Source organism: Dermacentor variabilis, chromosome 4, assembly GCF_050947875.1.
Source record: "Dermacentor variabilis isolate Ectoservices chromosome 4, ASM5094787v1, whole genome shotgun sequence".
Lineage (NCBI taxonomy): Eukaryota > Metazoa > Arthropoda > Arachnida > Ixodida > Ixodidae > Dermacentor > Dermacentor variabilis.
In genome coordinates this window covers 32,496,166-32,516,010 of record NC_134571.1, presented here as the reverse complement: position 1 = coordinate 32,516,010, position 19,845 = coordinate 32,496,166, and the positions used below count along the sequence as shown (strand labels likewise).

Sequence of the window (19,845 nt, the reverse complement as noted above, 5' to 3'; positions counted from 1 at the left end):
CTGTAGGTGCGAGGAAACCATCGAACGGCTATTGTGTACCTGCCCTCGCTACGGCGTACAACGCCACTCTCTCAGGACAACTTTAAACCGGCCGGACTCGAGGCTGTTCTCTGAGTCAGATACTCGGACTGTGGCCACCAACCGTCACTGGCACCACAAAAAACGCTATTCGTGCACTAGTACACTAGTTGAAGTGCACCAGTTTAAGAGAACGCTTGTAGTGGGCCACGTGCATCACCCCACCTGCACCCAGTGCTCACCCGCTCCCTCTTTTTCCTCTTTCTAGTCCCCCTTTCCCTTAACCCCAGTGTAGGGTAGCAAACCGGGCGCTCATCTGGTTGACCTCCCTGCCATTCCGCTCTTTGCTCTCTCTTTCTCTTTCTTCCATTCTTCTTATCTTTATTTTCTTTCTTTCTTTCTTTCTTTCTTTCTTTCTTTATTTATTTATTTATTTATTTATTTATTTATTTATTTGTCGCTATCTTGCTTGCATACTTGCTCTTTTCTTTTCTTTCGGATGTGGGGTGGGAATAGGCATTGACCGTTTATATAATAACTAATAAAGGACACTCTGTGTCCCCTTATGGAAATGGCATGTGCCATATTTTAACGCTCCATGTTCAATTTTAAGCACAGCCTGTTTTCTTCCGTGACGTGTACGGTGAATAAATGATCAAAAGCATTGCAGTACATTAAAAAGAAGGCCCTGAAATGAACGAGTCCAAATACCTTCATTTCCAAACGCATACACATTCACGCTTCCACGCCAGATGCCTTCAGGCAAAGTCACGAGCAACAGTTCCAAATGTTGCAAAATAGGCGAACGAATAAATTCGCTGCTGCGACACGAGCGCATCACGTTGGAGAAACCGCGCGCCCGCGACCAAGTTTATTGTTTTTTGACTTCCCAGCGGCGGTGTTTCGGAAGAAGAAAAAGAAAAAAAAGTCGCGTCTCTTTCATCACGCCAGACACAGCTCAATGCATGAGCCAGCGCCTCGCGTCGGGGCTCGAAAGGCGGTTTGCGCCACTTGCCAATCAATAGGCCGGCCGAATTCCCGATGAGCCTGACCCGCTCTATCTCAAAGGCCATGCATCAACGTCACCGACAGGAAGCGTGTATTGCCCGTGCCATTCGCCAAACAAGCCTCCACCACCTCGCTCCTTTCGCAACTTCCCTAAAGAGGAGCTCCTCCCCCGTTCTTTCACGTTTTCACCGTGCTCAAGTCCTTTCTTGCGACAAACCTGAAGAGACGTAAGAAAAAATAAAGATGACAAATATACGGAAAAGGAATAACACGCGAACGAAACAAGGACGTGACGCCGTTTCTTGTTTTGCGCGCGGTGTCGTCCCGGTGGGTCAGTATTATCGCAAAACACAAAAATACACAGCGAAAACACCCTAATCTGGGAGCCAATCGCCGGAGGAGCGACGAGCCTTCGCCGAAGGGAGCGGAAAAGGTGAAAATATGTCTGCAGTGTGCACCACTTCATTATGCCTCGCCGGTGTGTAGACGCGTCATTAGCACAAGTACGTGGTGAAATCGATCAATGGATCGCGATACATTCGTAAGGGAAGCCGCCAAACTGTCGGAAGCAATGTTGAGTCGGCTCGCGCCAAGGAGACTCCCGCTGCAAGCAGTAGGGGAGAGTGGGCAACGGAGAGAAATTTCGGAAGTTTGGAGAGGGTGGAAGTTCGGGAAGGCGATGAGCGCGCGCGCGGAGAACAGAGGAGTTCGCAAGTCCTATAGTTCGGGGAAGGCGAACAGCTTGGAAGGCGGGATAGATCACAGGAGTCGAACGCTTCGGGAAGCGAGACGTTCGGAGAGGCGAAGACTTCAAAGAAGACGCGAGCGATTCAGAAGACTGAGAAGGTATAGAGTGTCATGGGTCAGGAAGGCACTGCTCCTAGATCGGTCTGTGCCATCTAAGGAGCAGGATACATTTTATGAGTAAGGCTCATTGAGGAGTTCGGTAACCGAGTGTTTTGACAGGTGAAGGCTTGGGGAGGAAAAAAATTAAAGTTGTGGAAGAGACAAGTTCGTCGCTGTGACTCACCGCCGACGGAGAATAGACCTTGTAAGGATACCATGGCGTACACCTGCCGATCACTTCGGCACTCGCTGGCCCATTGAGTGCGGCTTTCATGCACTGGGAGGTGGTTTTCACCAGGATGTCTTTTATTTGTAGTGCTTCTCTTGCTGCTGCTCAAACGGGTGGCTTCTCCTGCTATTGACAGCACAGCTTTAGTCGCTGCTTTCGATGTTTTCACGTCTGCCAGGTCCGACGTACGGGCATTCTGCACAAGAAGAGGACAACGCTGTTATGAAACCCAGTGCCCTTTTCAAATTTCTCGTTACACGTGTCATTTCACTTCGTAATGGCAAGTCTAGTGGACGAAATGAGATCTCTAAGCGAGAAGACAGGAGAGAAATATTGTTTCAAAAGCGTCTTAAAAGAAAGGCGTTGTTGTTTAATACTTCTTTGCTGTTCACATCAACGTCCGCTGTAGCTAAGCCATAACTATAACCAGTCTTTCTTTTTTCATTTAAAAGATGCGTTTCATCGTTGGACAACAATGCTTGCGAATAATGAATAAGTCATGCTGGATCTTCCACGTTACACTATATAGCACATGTGTAGGTGGTCTGAACAAAGAAGACAGAGCTTGCTTTATAGCTCAAAAGCCTTATGCCTTATCTCAGGCTATATTCATTGTTGTTTGTTTGTTTGTTTGTTTGTTTGTTTGTTTGTTTGTTTGTTTGTTTGTTTGTTTGTTTGTTTGTTTGTTTGTTTGTTTGTTTTGGAAACATGTATACATTTGACAGAAAAGGGAAAGCAAGGAGCAGGCTGGCAACTGCCACCGGAAGGCGCACAACGCCTGCCTACTGTTCAGAAAGGAGGACACACAAACTTGGAAATGGAAGATACGAAGAAAGGGAGAAATGAGAAAAGAAAGAGCGAGATGACAAATGTCAAAGAATAAAGTAGAACACACAGTACAGGTCACACACAGTAGGGCTGGTCACTGCAGCTCACGCTGCAACAGAATGTTAAATAGAAGGTATAGTGTCCTTGCTACAAACGTGTACTTAGGTTAGTTAATTCTACAAAAGCAAGTAGAGTGCGATGAACCTGATCGCATCGAAATGCACAGCCACTGGCGTACAAAGATTCGTTGAGTGTCGTACACCGCGGGCCAAGGAGATGATAGTCCCTCACTAGCGACATGCACTGCGCATTGAAAGCGGGACACTCCAATATCAGGTGCTTGAGTGTCTCGCAGCAACCGAAAGACGTACAAGATGGACTGGCCACGCGTCCTTGTCTGTATAAACCTTCGCACACGTTCACGCAGCCAACCCTTAGCTTGAGTAGTTGCGCTCTAGCGCGACAACGCAAGCCTCGACTACGAACAAGGGGCGGAACAGTTCCATTTGTGACGCGCTGGCCTGGATGCTGCTTGATTAGGTGGCGACAAATCAGCAGATTAGCGTCATCAAGCTTGCACATCATTTCAGAGCAGACACAGTTGTCATGAGACGAAGTTGTCATGTCAGCCGATTAGCCTCTTGATTGCCGGCGATTTCTACACGTCAAGGTACCCATTGAGCAACGAGAGATGCCCCACGTGATGAAATTTTGTTTGCCCTTCTAAGTGTAGTTTTTGGATTATCGTGCCCTTTATCAAAAGTGATGTAGCTGTTTAATACCATAACTAGACTGCCATCGAATAACTCACGCCACAAGCTTCACATGCATCGTAAATTATCGCACTTAATTATCAGTAAGTTATTTAGATTACAAGAGTTATTTGCGCAGCACTTCTATTTAAAGTACAATTGAATCGACCAACGCCTAACTACGCAAAAGGTTGCAAAGTCACGGACCTACGGAGGGTTCTCGGTACTTTAGCAATGACGTGTAACCTACGTCGGGGCTTTAGCACGGACAGGACTGCTGTCATCAAATGGACTTTTCTTCCTCAATAAATTTTGTTTTCCTTCCGAACATTCCTGAGCTGCCGTCCGCCAGGAAATTTTTATGTAGAAAAGAACGTCCCTCATCTGTTTTATGAATGAAATAGGAGTCCCCACTGTTTGACAAAAGAAGATCATGCGTGGATGGCCTGCAAGTCACTAAACTTTCGCGTCGCCCTAGAGGCTCCATAAAGCGGGTAGATTAATTACCATTATCTGCCCTTCCAGGCACTCGAGGTGTCGCGCGAAGCCGTGTCGTTGCCTCTTCGCCAAGGGCATCTTTAGGGAAACAAGGACCCCCTATAGGAAGCCAGCCTACTCTTAAATTTCCCCAACGTAAAAGGAATCCCGCAGCCCACGCAGAGCCTCAACGCCATCCCGCCACGGCGATCACGGCAGGGTCGCGCCCGGGTCCCTGCTATATCTGCTTGGCACCACGGCTGAATGGGGCTCTAGGCGTGAACAGGGGGCCGGCTCTCCTGAAAGCACTGCGGCCGCCTCTCGCTCGAAAGCCGCAGCGCAAAGAAGGGCTACGCTTCCTGTCCGACCGCGCCCACATTTTTTTTAGGCTTTAGAGCGCCGGCGGGCGCGCCGAGATGCCCGCGCGCTGGCTCCGGGGTGGAGGAGCTCATTAATTTCGGCGGCCTCAAAAATGACCTTCCTTTCGCGCTTCCCGGTTCGAGAGACAGGCTCGGTTGGTGTGTGCGACTATGTGCGTGTGTGAGGAGGGAAGGTTAGAGAGGGGGTTTCAATGGTTTCCTCTTTCTCCTCTGCAGCGTTCACACACTTCCTGCACGGTCCCGTCCGTGACTGAAAGAGGGGCGACACTGCATGCCGGAGGACGACGCGAGTCTAGGGCATGGGTGGGGAGGGGGCAAGGGGTCACACACTTGGCCAGATTAATGAATGCGCCCTTAGCGACGTATATGCTTCTCTTCCCTTCCCATTTCTTTCCCTCTCTCTATCTGTCACACTTAGCTAATTGCGCGTGCATATACATTTTTTTTTTTTTTTTGCACTGACAACACGTGCGCAAGTCAGGTTTGGTTGGAAAACCGAGCACAGTGTCGACGACGGGAGGTCGAATTCGAAACAGAATGGAGATGCAGGAAAGGTATCGTAAGATGAAAATGTGAACAAAGGAAAAACAATTTGTGTTGAATACCTCGGGGAAGGTTGATGAAAATTACTAAATGCTGCGCAGTACGGAGTTAAAGCGGTGTTATACTTTTATTACATAGCATTATATGGAGAGTCGGTCCGAAAGTTCCATGTGGATCCAGAAAACCCCTTTCCCAACAAATAGCGAGAATGCGCAGATTAAGCCTATTGTGTACGCTGTTGATAGCTGCCATCGGGAGTACAGTGATAAACGACCTATTGTACGCGATAACAACAGGCGGGCCAGCGCAAGAAGTACACGAGCCCGCCCGCATTCACCTTTCCACATACCTACACGCAGAAAGGAGGCGTTCAACACAGGCCAGAGGTGCCTCTAAGTCTATACTGAAAGGGGGAAAGCAAGCCATATGAGACGCCCTGGTAACCTGGTAAACACCCGACTAGGAAGGATGGAAGGTGACTGAAGGAGACCCGAAGCTATAGGATGCGTTAAACCGATGCAAAGCTACGTTAGGCAGCGTAAATATTGACACGCATGCTTGTTTAGCTTTATCCGGTGACCGCAATTCATGGACTAACAAATGTTAAAGGTTATCGCTTAGTGCAAGGCGCACCTTTCTGTATCAGAATTTCGAGAATGTTGTCTATGGTTCTGCATGTTGCTTATGTTGAACTGAATTGATTTCAATTGAATTTTATTTCTCGTTCATTCAAACGCGACCCTTGTGAAATCAATTTCTGTGCGCGACGCGAATGCTGACGTAGTACATTCTCGAACTTACGCCAGCACCAGCGATTAAGCTTGAAGGTTCATTGGGCCAGGCATAAATAGCCGACGTGTCTGATCCGCAGATCAAATTTTCGACGTACGCCGACTATGCTCGCCGCTATCGTTGATCTTGATTGTTACTTGTTTTTCTGGGCACTGGTTCTCCCAATGAAGAGTTAGTTTCGTGATTCACAGTTTTCGCTACTGTGTAGCGAAAACTATGAATTTCTGTCCCTGTCCCTTCAACGTGGAGATACCTGCATCTCTCTACTCGTGCTCTTCACACATATATAAGTAAATAACCCGTACTACCATAAGCATAACCACACACACACATCATTACAACGCATAACACATTCCGCAGCACACCGACTGGCATATAATGCTACGCATATATCTTGTGCAGTTCCAGTTCAGGAAGTTCCCGCTTAATTTTTGACATTACGCGTATATCTGCTTTTATAGCACGATAAGTAAATAGCTTCTACATAGGTTTGTCGACGTACCATTTCATTAGTGACTTCAATTCATGCTTAATACCACTTGATTCTCATTGCATATACTATCGCTTCCCTTAATTATGCGGGCGAAATTAAATGAAATCGCCGCGATACCTGTGCACCCAGAGTTTCGTTCTAACAAGCCATGCACGTAATCACCTGGGCAGTCAAGACGTTTTAGTTGCTTTTTTTTCTTTTTCTTTCTCTCGGTAAAGTAACCGACCTTCCTTAATCTTGCATTGTTGTCTGTGCTCATAATACAGTCATAAAACCCTCAAGCTCTAGCATCGAATTCGATATATCTTTTCCCGAACAGGGATTGGAAGGTTATTGCTGGTGACGCCGTAGTGATTCGTGTAAGTACATGAAAGCGTCTATTGAAAACTAAGGGGTCCAGCAGCAGGGAAAGCACTGGATTCAATTTCCCAATAGGGGAGCCCCTTTAACTTCTGTCGGAGATGCAAAGTGTTTTCTGGGGCCTTTTCCGCGCAATAGGATATATGACTTAGCTAATTCACATCGTCAATATGTGCTTTCAGTAATATTGCCAGCAGGGTCATATTAGAAAATCTTTTGCAAAATAAACTTTTCGGCGATCCCTGTATTGGGCCCTTTATGTGGTGCTGACATGCTCATTACTCACTAAGAATGATAAAGCCTTACTGGTGCTTGAAGTTGCACCGTCCCTTATACGCATGCATACATTTCACCCTTAAAGCTAAAAGTTTATCCATCTTGCCACTGAATCCAATTTGAGAATTGCATTGCATCCGCCATGCTTTTCTTTAGAACAGCAACATATTCTTTCAATTGTTGCCAGCAGCAGCAGACATAAGTTTCCCTCCACCTCGCATACCATTGTTTTGTTGGTATTGTCAGTGACAAAATGAAGTTACAGACCCTCTCTCAAGCGAAGAGTAGCACTGCGCTATGCACTAGGTACACCTACTATGTTCGATGCTCACCATCCCACGGGCATACAAATCCTCGGCTCCAAACTTGGCCTCCAATACAGAGAGACACACACGCACACGCCACCATATTTCGGAGGCCATGCTTCAAAAATAAAAAAAATGTTAACCTACCAGTACGACCGTCAGGCCTTTTAGAGATGCTCCAGTCTCCAACACCGCCACGCATCTATAGTGCGAGTGGTGCGAGTCCTTTAATGCATCTCGAAGGCTTCAGCCTAACATAGCAAGCCTGTACCGGCTACAGCCGCGCCACCGTAACTCATTACACGGCAACTCTGGTATCTTTTTTTTTCACCATGTTAGCAAACATTTTTTATTTTATAATAGCACTGATGCTTTTGTCACATGTGGGGCGATTTTATTCCCTTACAAACATGGAAATAATTTTTTTATAAAAAGAAAATCCCGACAGAACCAAGCTTGGATTGAACCTTTGTGAGCGATAGCTTACGCATTAGAACAAGAGATTCACTGCAGATTGCAGTGACCAACGTGCCCCTCAGCCACCATGGTAGACTTTGAAGATAAACTTGCATGGCACTCATATTCAGCAATAAAAATTGGAGGACGCTTAAGCTTCGCCTTCGAGAGTGGAACGCGATAGCGTTATCGCACACCGTTCCCACCGCCCACTCATTCGCTCGGCATACTCTTGAGTCACACAAAGACCAAACGTGCGCCTGAGCAAGCAGAACGAACCAAAGAACTCGGCGTCTCGGAGGGAGAAACGATCTACGCGAGCCAAACATCGTGATCGGCACGGACAGCCGGGCCGCGACGCGCCATGAAGGCGGGCGCGATCATGGGGCTGACGCATCGGTGGGATCGTCCTCTATCTCGTTTGGGAGCACCACGCAGACGCATGACTCCTCGCCAGCAGCACGGCACACATCGCAGGGGACGCTTTCCTACCAGACGCGCTACGGTGCAGCGATCACGTCAGAGGCGTCCCGCATCGGACGCTGCACCTAGGAATCGCGCTGTGAGCGGAAAGAGGAGCCACGTCGCCTAAACACGAGGGTTCGAGTTACACACGCTGGAAGTTGGAAGGGGAGAGAGCGAGAAAACTTATTAAATGCAAGGGTATTCAGGCATCCTCGCACCAGTCCCCGCACGGCCCCAATGCGCTCAAACTAGACGAAGGGGAGAAGCGGGCGAGTGGCGCGCCACCTGCCGGGGCGGTGCCGTACATTGCGAGGAGGAGGTCTTCTGTGTTTGCTGCAAGATGGCTCTGCGTGCGCGCCAAGCGCAGAAGAAACGTAGCGGAAACGTACGTTGCTGCTCGTTTAACTGCGACTTCTGTAATTTACATGCTCATATTTACCGATATACACCGCAGTATAACTTTCTACGGCACGTTTCTAAGGCAATACCGCATTCACTAGAGGCGCTTTTATCCCGCTTTTAACCATCGAACTCATGGCCGAGTGGTAGCGTCTCCGTCTCACACTCCGGAGGCCCTGTTTCGATTCCCACCCAGCCCATCTTGCAAGTTGTCTTTATTTATGAATTGCCTTCCGGATTTTTCACTCATGGCCAACGCCGCCGACACCGGCTTTTCTGCTACGCGAGCTCCTTAACGCTATCGCGTTAAAACGTGTTCGTTCACAAAACGCGACGTGCATGATCTTGCAGAAATGCATCGCGGCGCCACATTTCAATGAGAGACGCTTAGTGAATTTTGAGGATGAACGCGTCCTGTAATTTCTTTCTTCATCTTCAGATAAAAGATGCACGCGCTCACTTCTTATAATCAAACTGTAATTATGTGACGCGCTCTGTGCGCCATGAGTCTCAAGCGCTAGCTTGCAGGAGTCTATTCCGCCTTTTCAGGCATGCGTTCATGACCTAGTGTTTTATTGCGATAGCACCTATACGGACACTCCATGCGCATTTGTACCGTTGCCGTCGCCGTGAGGTTCCGTATGAGTGAAAGCGTATGAGGGTGAACCGGCGAACGCGGTTCAATCTCACGTGCGCGGGTGAAGAACGCCGCCCAGATGCGCGCCCTCTCCTGTGGCGCGCGAGGCAGGGGGGGTCAGGCGTGAGAAGAGGGGCGTTCTTCACCGGCGGCTGCTAGGGTGCCTCGACGTCCTCCTCGCCCGCCGCTCCGTACAGAGTGGAGCCAACCGCGGCGTCTACTAGGTGTTGACCACTCGAATCGCGGAGGCTGTAGTAGACGCCTTTGGCGGATGTCATAGGAACGCGTTGCCGGCGCACGTGTGTCTTGAAAGTGATCTGCAACGTGGCCAAAGTGCGCTGCCGCGCGGCCCTCACCTTCAAAGCGATCTGCGATGTTTGCAGAGGTCGCGTAGGGCCGGTAGCTTCGTATGAGCTGTGCTTTGGACGTTCGTTCACGTTGAAGTGACAGATGCAGGCAGGACAATTGGCTCACAGCTGCTGCCACGATGCCTAACTCCAGCGTTCTCACAGTCTCCACTGTCACCGAGCGAGATGTGTTCATGTTTATCTGTGCGCGCGTGACAACGTTATGGTTAATTTGAGCCACGAGGTGGCGCCACTCTGGTTATCTGGCTGCATATCGTGCTCCGTTTTCACCTGTCCTTGGCCCGGTCCAGGGCCTTGCCCGCCCCTGGGTCTACTCTTCATCTTTTCACGAAGACTTCCGCCACAAGTGGGCACCATACGACTCCCGGTCCGACGCCAGGCTGGCCCTCCAGGCCCCTCCAAATCTACGAAGCGGCGCGGCGCCGCGCTAACCCTAACTCGCCGCGCCTGCACCTCTGAAATGCAGCGTCTCACGAAGACCCGGCAGCCGACAGCCACCAATGCCCCGCTGGCCTCCTCTTCTACCGCCGCCGGTGCCACTGTGCCTACTCTGTCAACGCTGAATGTTACCAGCGACGTGACTAATTCTACGCCGGCAGCCCTGCCTCAACCGGCTGCGTTCCTGCACTCCGCGCACGCCATCGTGCATATTCCGGCCACGTTCAACGCTGTGAGCAACGCTGAGAGCTCTGACTCGACCGCCGCGTCGCAGTCGGCGTTCGTCGCCTCAATGTCTCCTACGACCAAGCTCCATGCTGTCAGCGGCGCCAAGAGTCTCGGACCACTAAACGTGTCGCAGCCAGCAGCGTTCACCGTCGCCTCCGCGGATGCCGCCGCGTCTATTCCGGCCACATTGGCGCCTGTTGTAAAGAGCCGCAATCAGACATCAGAATCGCAGCTGAACGCGCTTGTTGCAGCCGCTCCCACCGGTTCCACCACATCTGCCGTGTTGGACACTGCAAGCTCTATGCCCGCCGCTGTCATTCCCAATGTTTCTGTCGCGCCTACCTCCTTGACCACCGTGTACCCGGCTGACGACTCGTCGGCGGAGATGGATTTCACGTCGTCCCCAGACAACGACCATAATACGCCATCATTAGAAAGCGGCTGGAGCACCGTTAGTACCAGCCGTAAACCTGCCTCCGCCGCCCGCCCTCGCACCGAGCTCATCTCAGTTGGGATCCAACTTCCGCCCGGTACCCTCACTCCCAAGCTGCCTCTTTACGACTTGCTTGCCGCCATCATCTCAGCCGCACATCTCTCCTCCAAAACCAGCGCAGAGATCACCCTTCAGGCCAAGCCAGCTCAGAGCCTTGTATTTCTGAAAACACACTCCCCTCTCACCGCCCAACTCCTACTTTCTCTCACGCATCTTCAGCTCCACGGTAAGCCAATCACCGTCAAAACATATGCCCCCAATCCTCCCATTTCCTGCCTCGGCGTCATCCATAACGTCGGTGGTCACTTTACTCCTGCTCAGCTCATGCATGACCTTGAATCGTACACGACTGATATTCTCGCTGCTCGTATGATGGGCAGCACAGAATCAGTGCTCATAACCTTCGCTGGCACCGTCATACCCCACTTCGTATATTTTAAACGCGTCGCTTTCCGATGCCGCCCTCATAAGCCTAAGCCCCCCACATGCACCCGTTGTCTTGCTCTGGGACATCGTGCTCACCAATGCCCTCAGCACAACGTTCCGGCCAAGTGCCGCCGCTGTGCTGCTCCCCTACCCGCAGATCCTACCGCTCACGCGTGTGCCCAACCATGGTGCATTCATTGCCAAGTAAACACACATCCCTCTCTCGACCCCACCTGCCCCTTCCTCCTCGCTAAACAACGCGAGTGTGCCAAAGCCGCGTTTCTCCGTCGCACAGCTTTGCGCAGGGCCACGCAGCCCACCCCTTCTTCCGCCTCTTTCGCTATTCATGCATCTCCTTCAACTCAGACTCCATCACCTCCAGGCTCCTACGCCGCTACAGTGAAAGGGGCCTCGGTGCAAGCATCCCTTTCTTCCTCTACTATACCCTCGCCATCCCTGATTGACGAGAACCGCTCCTTCGATCTCCGGCTCACAATGCTTGAGCGTCACCAGCGCGAACAACAGCGCATATCCCAAGATTTACAACAGCAAATCCACGCATTGACACAAACCCTCAAGACAACCACCTCCTCTCTTACATCCCAGCTTAGCAAGCTAAATGAGCACCTTGCCACGTTCATCACCCCGTCCCCTAACGCCCAGGTCGCCCCATTGGCTGACCTGGTGGAAACCACCACCACCGCACACCACACTCGCTTGCTTCAGCTCGAAACTTCGATTGTCCAGATCCTCACCACCCTCCAAACCCAATCCAAGCAATTGGAATCATTCGCTTCTATGCTGGGCTCCCTCCAGGAGTCACTGCCCCCGGCCAAAAAGTAGGAACGTGTCCCCGCAAACTCTTCTACCTCTAATCTATCGTAAACATGGCGCGTGGAGAGGACCTCGAGATTGTACAGTGGAACTGTCGAAACCTTCGCCACAATAAGACCCCCCTCCACCAGTATCTCCTCACCCGCCCTTCCCTGCCCCATTTTCTCCTTCTCCAGGAGACGCGGACGGCCCGCACCGTCCCAGGTTACCGCGCCTACCATGCCACGACGGGCGCGCCGCTTGCGTCCATTTATGTACGCAGCGACGTCCTCGTCGAGCCACTTGATATCCCCTCCAGCCTCCAAAAATATTTAGTTGGTGTGGTGTATTACCAACCTTCATCGCGCATCTCACTCGCCTTTATGTCTTTCTATAATCCCCCTGCCACATCCTCTTTGTTCACTGCCTTGGGCAAGTTCCTTCATTCTGTTCCCGCTACCACCCATCTCTTCCTTGGTGGCGATTTTAACGCCCCTCACACGCTCTGGGGCTACTCCCAGACCCTCAAGCCCGGCCGCCTGCTCCACTGTCTTGCCCAGGAGCGCCACCTCACCCTTCTTAATACCCCTGGCTCCCCTACTCGAGCGGGCACTGTCTCACAGCGCTCCACGACACCCGACCTCTCTTTCTCTCGGGGCTCCCTTTCCTTTCACTGGCAGGTCACAGCTGAAACGCTCCTCAGCGACCATTTCCTCATTCATATTAGCGCTTCTCTTTCCCACATCCCTCTATCGCACTCAACCACTCACACTGACTGGCACGCATTTCGCACTAATCTCCTTTCCGCCTCCTTTGAATCTTACGACGACTGGACGTCGCGTATCTCCGCAGCGCTTTCGACCAGTAGCCGTCGCGTTCGCTCACGTCACCCTATCCCTGACCCGGATCCTCACTTTCTCCGTTTATGGCGTCGGCTGAAACGTCTCCAACGTTCCTTGCGATCCCAACCCCAAAATACCCAGCTTTCCTCCTGGATTGCTGCTCTGCGGGCCGAGATAGTTGCCCATGGCACGTCCCTCGAGCATTCTCGTTGGAATGCGCTTTGTGACGGCCTCGATTCTGCATTACACTCGCGATCCACGTGGTCCCTTTTTAAATCTTTCTTAGGTACGAAGCCTGCCCTTGCTCCCACTCTAGCAAAAGCCCTCACTCAGGGGACTCCCTCCGATGTCTTTGACAAGCTCACTTCTTTGTATCTCCCACCCCCTCTCACACCTTCCTACCCAACCTACTCTGGTGATCCTAACCCAGACCTCGACCGGCCTTTCACTCTCCGGGAGCTCGAAGCTGCCCTGGCTGCTAATGCTTCTCGCTCGGCTCCCGGTGAGGATACCATCACATACACTACACTCCGCAACCTCCCCGACCACTCCAAGGAATTCCTCCTTCAGACTTTCAACAATGCCTGGGACACCGGCTGCTTGCCGAGCGCTTGGACATCCTCCCTTATTTCTATGATTCCGAAGCCAGGCAAACCTCCCTCCCTTTCTAACCTTCGCCCTATCTCCTTGACGTCGTGTGTTGGCAAGACCCTTGAGCGAATGGCTTTGACTCGCCTCTCCGATTTTATTGAAGCGAAAGAGTTCTTCCCCCATTCTCTTATCGGCTTTCGACGGCGCGTCTGTGCACAGGACATGTTCCTGATCCTCCAGCACACCTTTCTCTCACCCAATCCCAGCCAGATCCACGCTCTTGTGACTGTTGATGTCCGCAAGGCCTTCGACGGTGTGTGCCACGACCATATCCTGTCTCAACTCTCCTCCCTGGACTGCGGACACCGGATGTACTCTTATCTCCGCTCCTTTCTCTCTAACCGAGTGGCTCGTTTCCGAGTGGACACCCATCTGTCCGATCCCCACCCGCTCACCCGTGGCACTCCTCAAGGTGCTGTTCTCTCTCCTATCCTTTTTAATCTTGCTATGACCCCTCTCGCCTCCCAACTAGCCCAGATTCCTGACCTCCAGCACATCTTTTATGCCGACGACATCACCCTCTGGTGTTCATCTGGTTCTCCCGGTCACGTACAGGACACCCTGCAACGTGGCCTCGATCTCATCAACTCCTTTCTCTCCACTGCTGGCTTGTCACCTGCTCCGGAGAAATCCGAGCTTCTCCTTCTTAACTACTCCTCATACCAGCGCTCCCACAACGCCCTAATCTCCCTCCATCTTTCCGGCTCTCCCATTCCTATTGTCCCCCAATGCAAAGTTCTTGGCTTCCCGTTGCATGCAGCCAAGAATGTGCAAGCCCTACACCATGCTGTCAGGACTTGTCACTCGGTAACTCACCTCCTGCGGCGCGTGGTCACTCGGCGCTCGGGCCTCCACGAGGCTCATGCGTGCCGAGTTGCCCATGCGCTCGCCCTCAACAAGTTCCTGTACTTTGTGCCTTACGTTTCCTTCACCCCCACTCAGCTTAACACCCTCAAGACCGCCCTTGTGGGCCTCTACAAGGCAGCTCTCAACCTCCCTATCACCACCTCCACTGCTAAGCTCTTTGCCACAGGCCTCTTCCATCCTCTTCGTTCTCTTCTCTCTCTCCACCGTGACTCCCAGCTTGCCCGGCTTTCTCTTACCCGTCAGGGTCAGTGGTTACTGGCCCAGGCGGGTATCTCTCCCATTCCCGTTTCCTCCTTTACCTCTCCAAAATCCACCCCGGCGCCCAATCTTCGCATTCTCCCCCTGCCGTCCAATATGTCCCCTGTCCTGCATGCCGGCCGTCGTCACGCGGCCGCGCAGCATCATTCCCCCCTCTTTACTACCCAGGGAGTAGCCTACACGGATGCCTCTTTCATAGCCCCTCGAGGTTCCTGCGGCTACGCTATCTACCATCCCCACCTCCCAGCACCTGAAACTCACACGAGTGGGCCGTACCTACACCCTCCGGATGCACTATCTCTCGAGGTCCTTGCCATTGTACATGCCCTACAATCATTTCCCTCCCTGCCCTCGCTCCCAGAGTACACGATATACACCGATTCCCAAGCCGTCATTCGCCACATACAAAACCGCACCCTACCCCATTCACTCCAACAAGAGGTCGAACGAGCGGTCTCCGCATTGCAACCTTCCACCGTTTTCCTCCGCTGGGTCCCTGGGCATTCGGGGATTGACGGCAATGAGCTGGCCCATCAGCTCGCCCGTGACGTTTTTAACCGGGCACCGTTGATCCCCTGGTCGGGGCCCTCGCAGGATTCTGGGGGACTCTCCCTGCGCCGCACTATCAAGGAAGTTTACCTCCAACTCCGTCTCGACAAGCGCCTCTACCCTCCCCCTTCATCCATCACTCACTGTGCCGGAGGCTCGCCTTCTGCGGCACATCCAAATGAATGCACTGGTAACCCCTTCCCGCCTCTTTCTCTATCGCTATCGCTCCGACCCCTCCTGTCCCAACTGCCCCTCTACTTATGCAGACCTATCCCATTGCCTATTCTACTGTCCGGCTGCTCAGCAATCAAGTTCCTATCCTCCCCCTTCACTTTCCATCACCACCTGGCTGGACTGGCTTGGCGCTGAAGGTGAAGAAGAACAGCGTCGACTGGCCACCCAGGCGGTCGATATGCTCGGCCTGTAATTTTTGGCTGAATAAAAGTCTTATACTACTACTGGTTAATTTAGTAAGAACACGTTGACGGGCTAGTTTGTTTGAATCCATAATAGAATGTGTAAGAGCGACTGAACAAGGACGTAGAAAGAAGCAGATACACAAAGACAGTGCTTTCTCTATGTGTTTGTTTCTTTCTGCGTCCTCCCTGATAGAGACGCGGAATGGCCTTCGCTGTCCTCTTGACCCATGGCCATGACAAAGGGTCCTTGTGGTCCTCTGCGACATGAAGCCAAGAAGGAGAGTGCCAATGAAACCGGTGACACAACGGGCAAGTAAGGAGATGAATATAACGCGAAAGAAAGAGTTCAGAAAATGCTGAAGCACCTGGTAGAGTCAATGCGCGTGGTTTTCTGTGGTCTCCAGAATTCGGCCGCCAAAAGTTCCCTGCAGGTGCTCGCCGTACTGGAGCTGCTTATCGTAGCTCTTTACAGGCTGTAAAGCTTTTGCTTGGTGCCTGTGCTGCTCACGCAGGAGAGGCGCACACACCAGCTTTGTCTTAACGCCTTTATCTGAAGGTTCGATTGAACTAGTTACTACAGCCAAGATATGGAACCCTGAGGTGGCTTCAAGGATGACATTTATCAATGTTTATCCTCAGAATGTTGAACTTGCTTTCACCATTGTGCATCCCTCTTTGTATGTCATCATCATCCCTCATCATACCTTTATGTCCCCGCTCCCCCTCCCCCTGTGCAGAGTCGCAGGCTAGAGCGCGCTAGCTCAGGCCGACCTCTCTGCCCTCTTTCAAATAGATTCTCTCTCTTTTGCCGTCGGCGCCGCCATGTTGCTCAGCATATACTGAGGTATATACATGCGATATGTTTGTCGATGCCATATATGCGGAGTACATTGCTACGCCATTCAATCACTAAAGTTGCCCATGTAAAGGGCGCTGCAACGTAAAGCCATTAATTAAGCCAAAAGCCCTCCATGATTGGTCTAAAAATGTCCGGGCAACCCCCACTTCACTTGTCTCTCACGCGACGTCACGAAAACCGTAAAAACGCCTCATCTGGTATGGTGCGTGCACGCCGATTATGCCTGATTAGACCGAACGAACGAAAAATAATTATTTCTCATTCGACGGCTTTTTCGCCATAATACTCTGCCGTTGATCAAACTCTTTCCGGCTGCGCCCGCTTCGCCTGCCTGTCACGCGACGTCACAAAACCGCAAAATCTCATAGCGTCAAAGGGACGTGTACGCGTTAAAGACGCATTAATTTGCCGAACAAAACCAATTAATTTTTTTCTCAGTAGCCGGAGGCTGCCCCTTCCGTAAGGAATAGATGCCTGCCCACCGATTGCTCTGGCACTAACTACTGGGAGTGGTTGCGGAGCATGGATTTATTTGCGCATAATTAACATTTTTCCGGACCAGGACGAATTTTTCTTCAACTGCGAGGCTTTTCTTTCGAGGAAACCGTATGGGTTTCCTATGTAGCGATTGCTACGATTGGGTGGATGTCGCATTTCTCCTTAATTAACAACTTCTCTCCACCTTGGGGGTTTCCGCAGAACTGTTTCGTCAAACATTTTTCCTTAGTACTATAACGTCATCGAGCGCTTTCGGCACGTATGCGACATCACTTTGCTAACTCTTCTTTGCTGAGGATCAGTGCTCGCGGCATTTTTAACGTTCCGTTGCACGCCGCCACGATTTTCAACCAGCCACCGCAAGCTAAGGGCAAGCGGATCAACCACAGACGCCGGCACCACCCTCTTCAGCCGGTTATCTACTTTGACTGTATTGAATCGGCCCCATCGAATCCCTCTCTACTTGAACGTGCTCCTCGCCTCTTGTCAGCCAATCCGATAAGGAAATCTGCTGAATGTAGAAATGCTATTCGCTTTGAAACCAAAGAGAAAGTGACTTTCTATAAACGAGGAGCGCGTTTGATTGGGCTTTTTAAACAACGCTGCGGATTACCGCCCGATGTTTGCGTTGGTGGTTACGCAAATTGGACGTCCGGAGATTGGAATAACAACACATTGGAATAATTTTACTTTATAGCGCCCGAAGTCCTACGTTTCTGAATAAATTATTCCTCAGAATTTGGGAATATCAGCCCACAAAGAAATGTCACGAAACGTAACATTCACCGCTCATGCAGTTCATCTTAAATCTACTGAGATTATTTCAATATTAAAAGCAGGAAACAATGTCAGTGCTCAAATCTGACAGTGGTGTACTTTTACTGGCGCAGCTGTTTAGGTGCAGCGTAGTGGCGCCTGTGTGATGTCATTACAGGCGATACACGGCGTGTTAAAGTATTTAAGGGTGCCAAAAATTTTGGCGCAAACACGTATGTCGCGTCCACTTTAGTCGGACTCGAGTGCAGCTTCAACAACATCCGAGGTAATCAAGCGCAACGCAAAACCGTGCTATCGGAGTCACTGCCATCTTTTATTTGTGGCCCCATAAACGGCCAGCAACATATAAATTGCAAAGTGGGCAAAAGAGCCAGAAAAGGCTATCGCTTTAAAAGCAAACCATGAAAACAGATACAGAATTGGGTAGCTTAGAAAGATGTTTCGTATGATGACCTGAGCACATACACTTCTTAAATACGAAGAGGGTCGCCACAGTGTCCTCTTTTATGCGCGTATCATAGTTTGCTTTCGGCAAGTTTGAAAGCTTCTAACAAACCCAAATATAAAAAACTATTTAAAGATTAGTTTATTTCTGCATCAAAGTAGGGTCACCGCAGACGCTGTGGTTGCTGAGCGGGCGATAAGAGCCGTGAAAGTAGTCACAAATAGAAACAGTTTTCCAAGTATTATATTGCATTGAAATGTCTACTAGCACGTGGTCGATGAACTGCATAGTTTGAACAGCTAACCCAGTCCCAGCGATACAGTTTGGAAGGTCCTACTGCATTGTCAGCCATGCTCTTTCTCTTGCAGTGCAACCTACAGGATCTTCGTTGAATTATATGACGTCAATGCAGCCATCGCTCCTCACAGAAGCATGCGGAGTTGCCACACACATCCCTGAAGCATAAAGTGGATTTTAGCCACAAGAAGACCAGACATGCAGAATGCGTTAGCGAGTCGTGATTTGCAAACAAAACCAATCTGACGCGTCCAATAGTTGATGCGCGAACGAGAAGAGCATATAATGTTGGTGCTGTTTGGTGTCTGCAAGAAACGAGGTATCGTCAGCGTTTGGACGTGCATATTCCTACAGCATGAGATTGGCGTCTGAAGATGTCCTTGATGTTAGATAAAGCTAAAATCATGATGAATCATTGAGTACCATATGCCGTATTAGACGCATAAACAGCCATTATCTACAAACTTGCTTTTCGGTCGAACGTTCAGATCTGCAATTTCGCGCGAAGGAAAATCTTTCTTAATAGTCCAACCAAGACGTCACGGCACTGTTTAGAATACGTGACAAGGTTTGAAAAGCAACATACAGTCCAGTGCCACAATACATTACCGTTCACAGACACCTGTGCACAACCAAACTCGTTATTCTGGGAAACGATGCGCAACTGCTACAACTGTTTATAACTACACCTTCTGCTCGATTAGCACGTTCTCATCCGTTTCTCGACGTAACATTTAGTTCAGCCTCAAATTAGATAGTGGAAAGTTTCAAATTGTACTTTTATTATTAACTGCACTTTTAGTAAAAAACTGAGAGGTAGCCAGAGTGACTATGGAGATTCCGCGAGAGATTGTTTAGCTGCACGCAATGTCCACATCACCGTTAATGTGGTGACAGATACGCCATGACAGGCGATGGCAGATAGATGACACACACGGAGACCTCGACTATAGAACTTAAGACGACTTTCTCGAGACATTCAAATATATATTTAACTATCTTAAGTACTGAGCGCGGCGAGCTTCAGCACTGAAGTTAACGACGCCTCATCATGTGGGCAGTTTAACATCGCTAAGTCTGCCCGCACCCAACGGGCAGGTGTTATGCAGCCTTGGTCGTTGCCCACTGCGCCAGACTATTCCATATACAAACCACAAAATTAAATAGTAAAGGGAGTCATAAGGGAAATATTGGACAGCACGGTTAATACACACCGTTCACACTATGTTTGAGAAAAAGACACACCATCTTACGACGACTGTCGACGGTACAACGAGTGACATTCAAGTAGTGTAGCGACACACCCTGTTGCTGGAGTGACGTCTATTTAAATCACTTGTGGGCCATTCTGAC

At 50.5% G+C, this 19,845-nt stretch overlaps 1 protein-coding gene and 1 pseudogene across 1 annotated transcript in view; one reads left to right on the top strand and one right to left on the bottom strand.

The window, feature by feature from the left end:
* Positions 1-2,291, bottom strand: part of LOC142578893 (cell adhesion molecule Dscam1-like) — a 175,901-nt gene extending 173,610 nt beyond the window's left edge. The window contains exon 1 of the mRNA XM_075688563.1: positions 2,057-2,291. Within this exon, the coding sequence (XP_075544678.1) occupies positions 2,057-2,090 (34 nt within the window). The 5' untranslated portion in view covers positions 2,091-2,291. The remainder of the gene's footprint in view (positions 1-2,056) is intronic.
* Positions 2,292-13,108: 10,817 nt separating this feature from the next.
* LOC142578892 (uncharacterized) lies at positions 13,109-15,649 on the top strand (annotated as a pseudogene).
* The last annotated feature ends 4,196 nt before the right edge of the window (positions 15,650-19,845 follow it).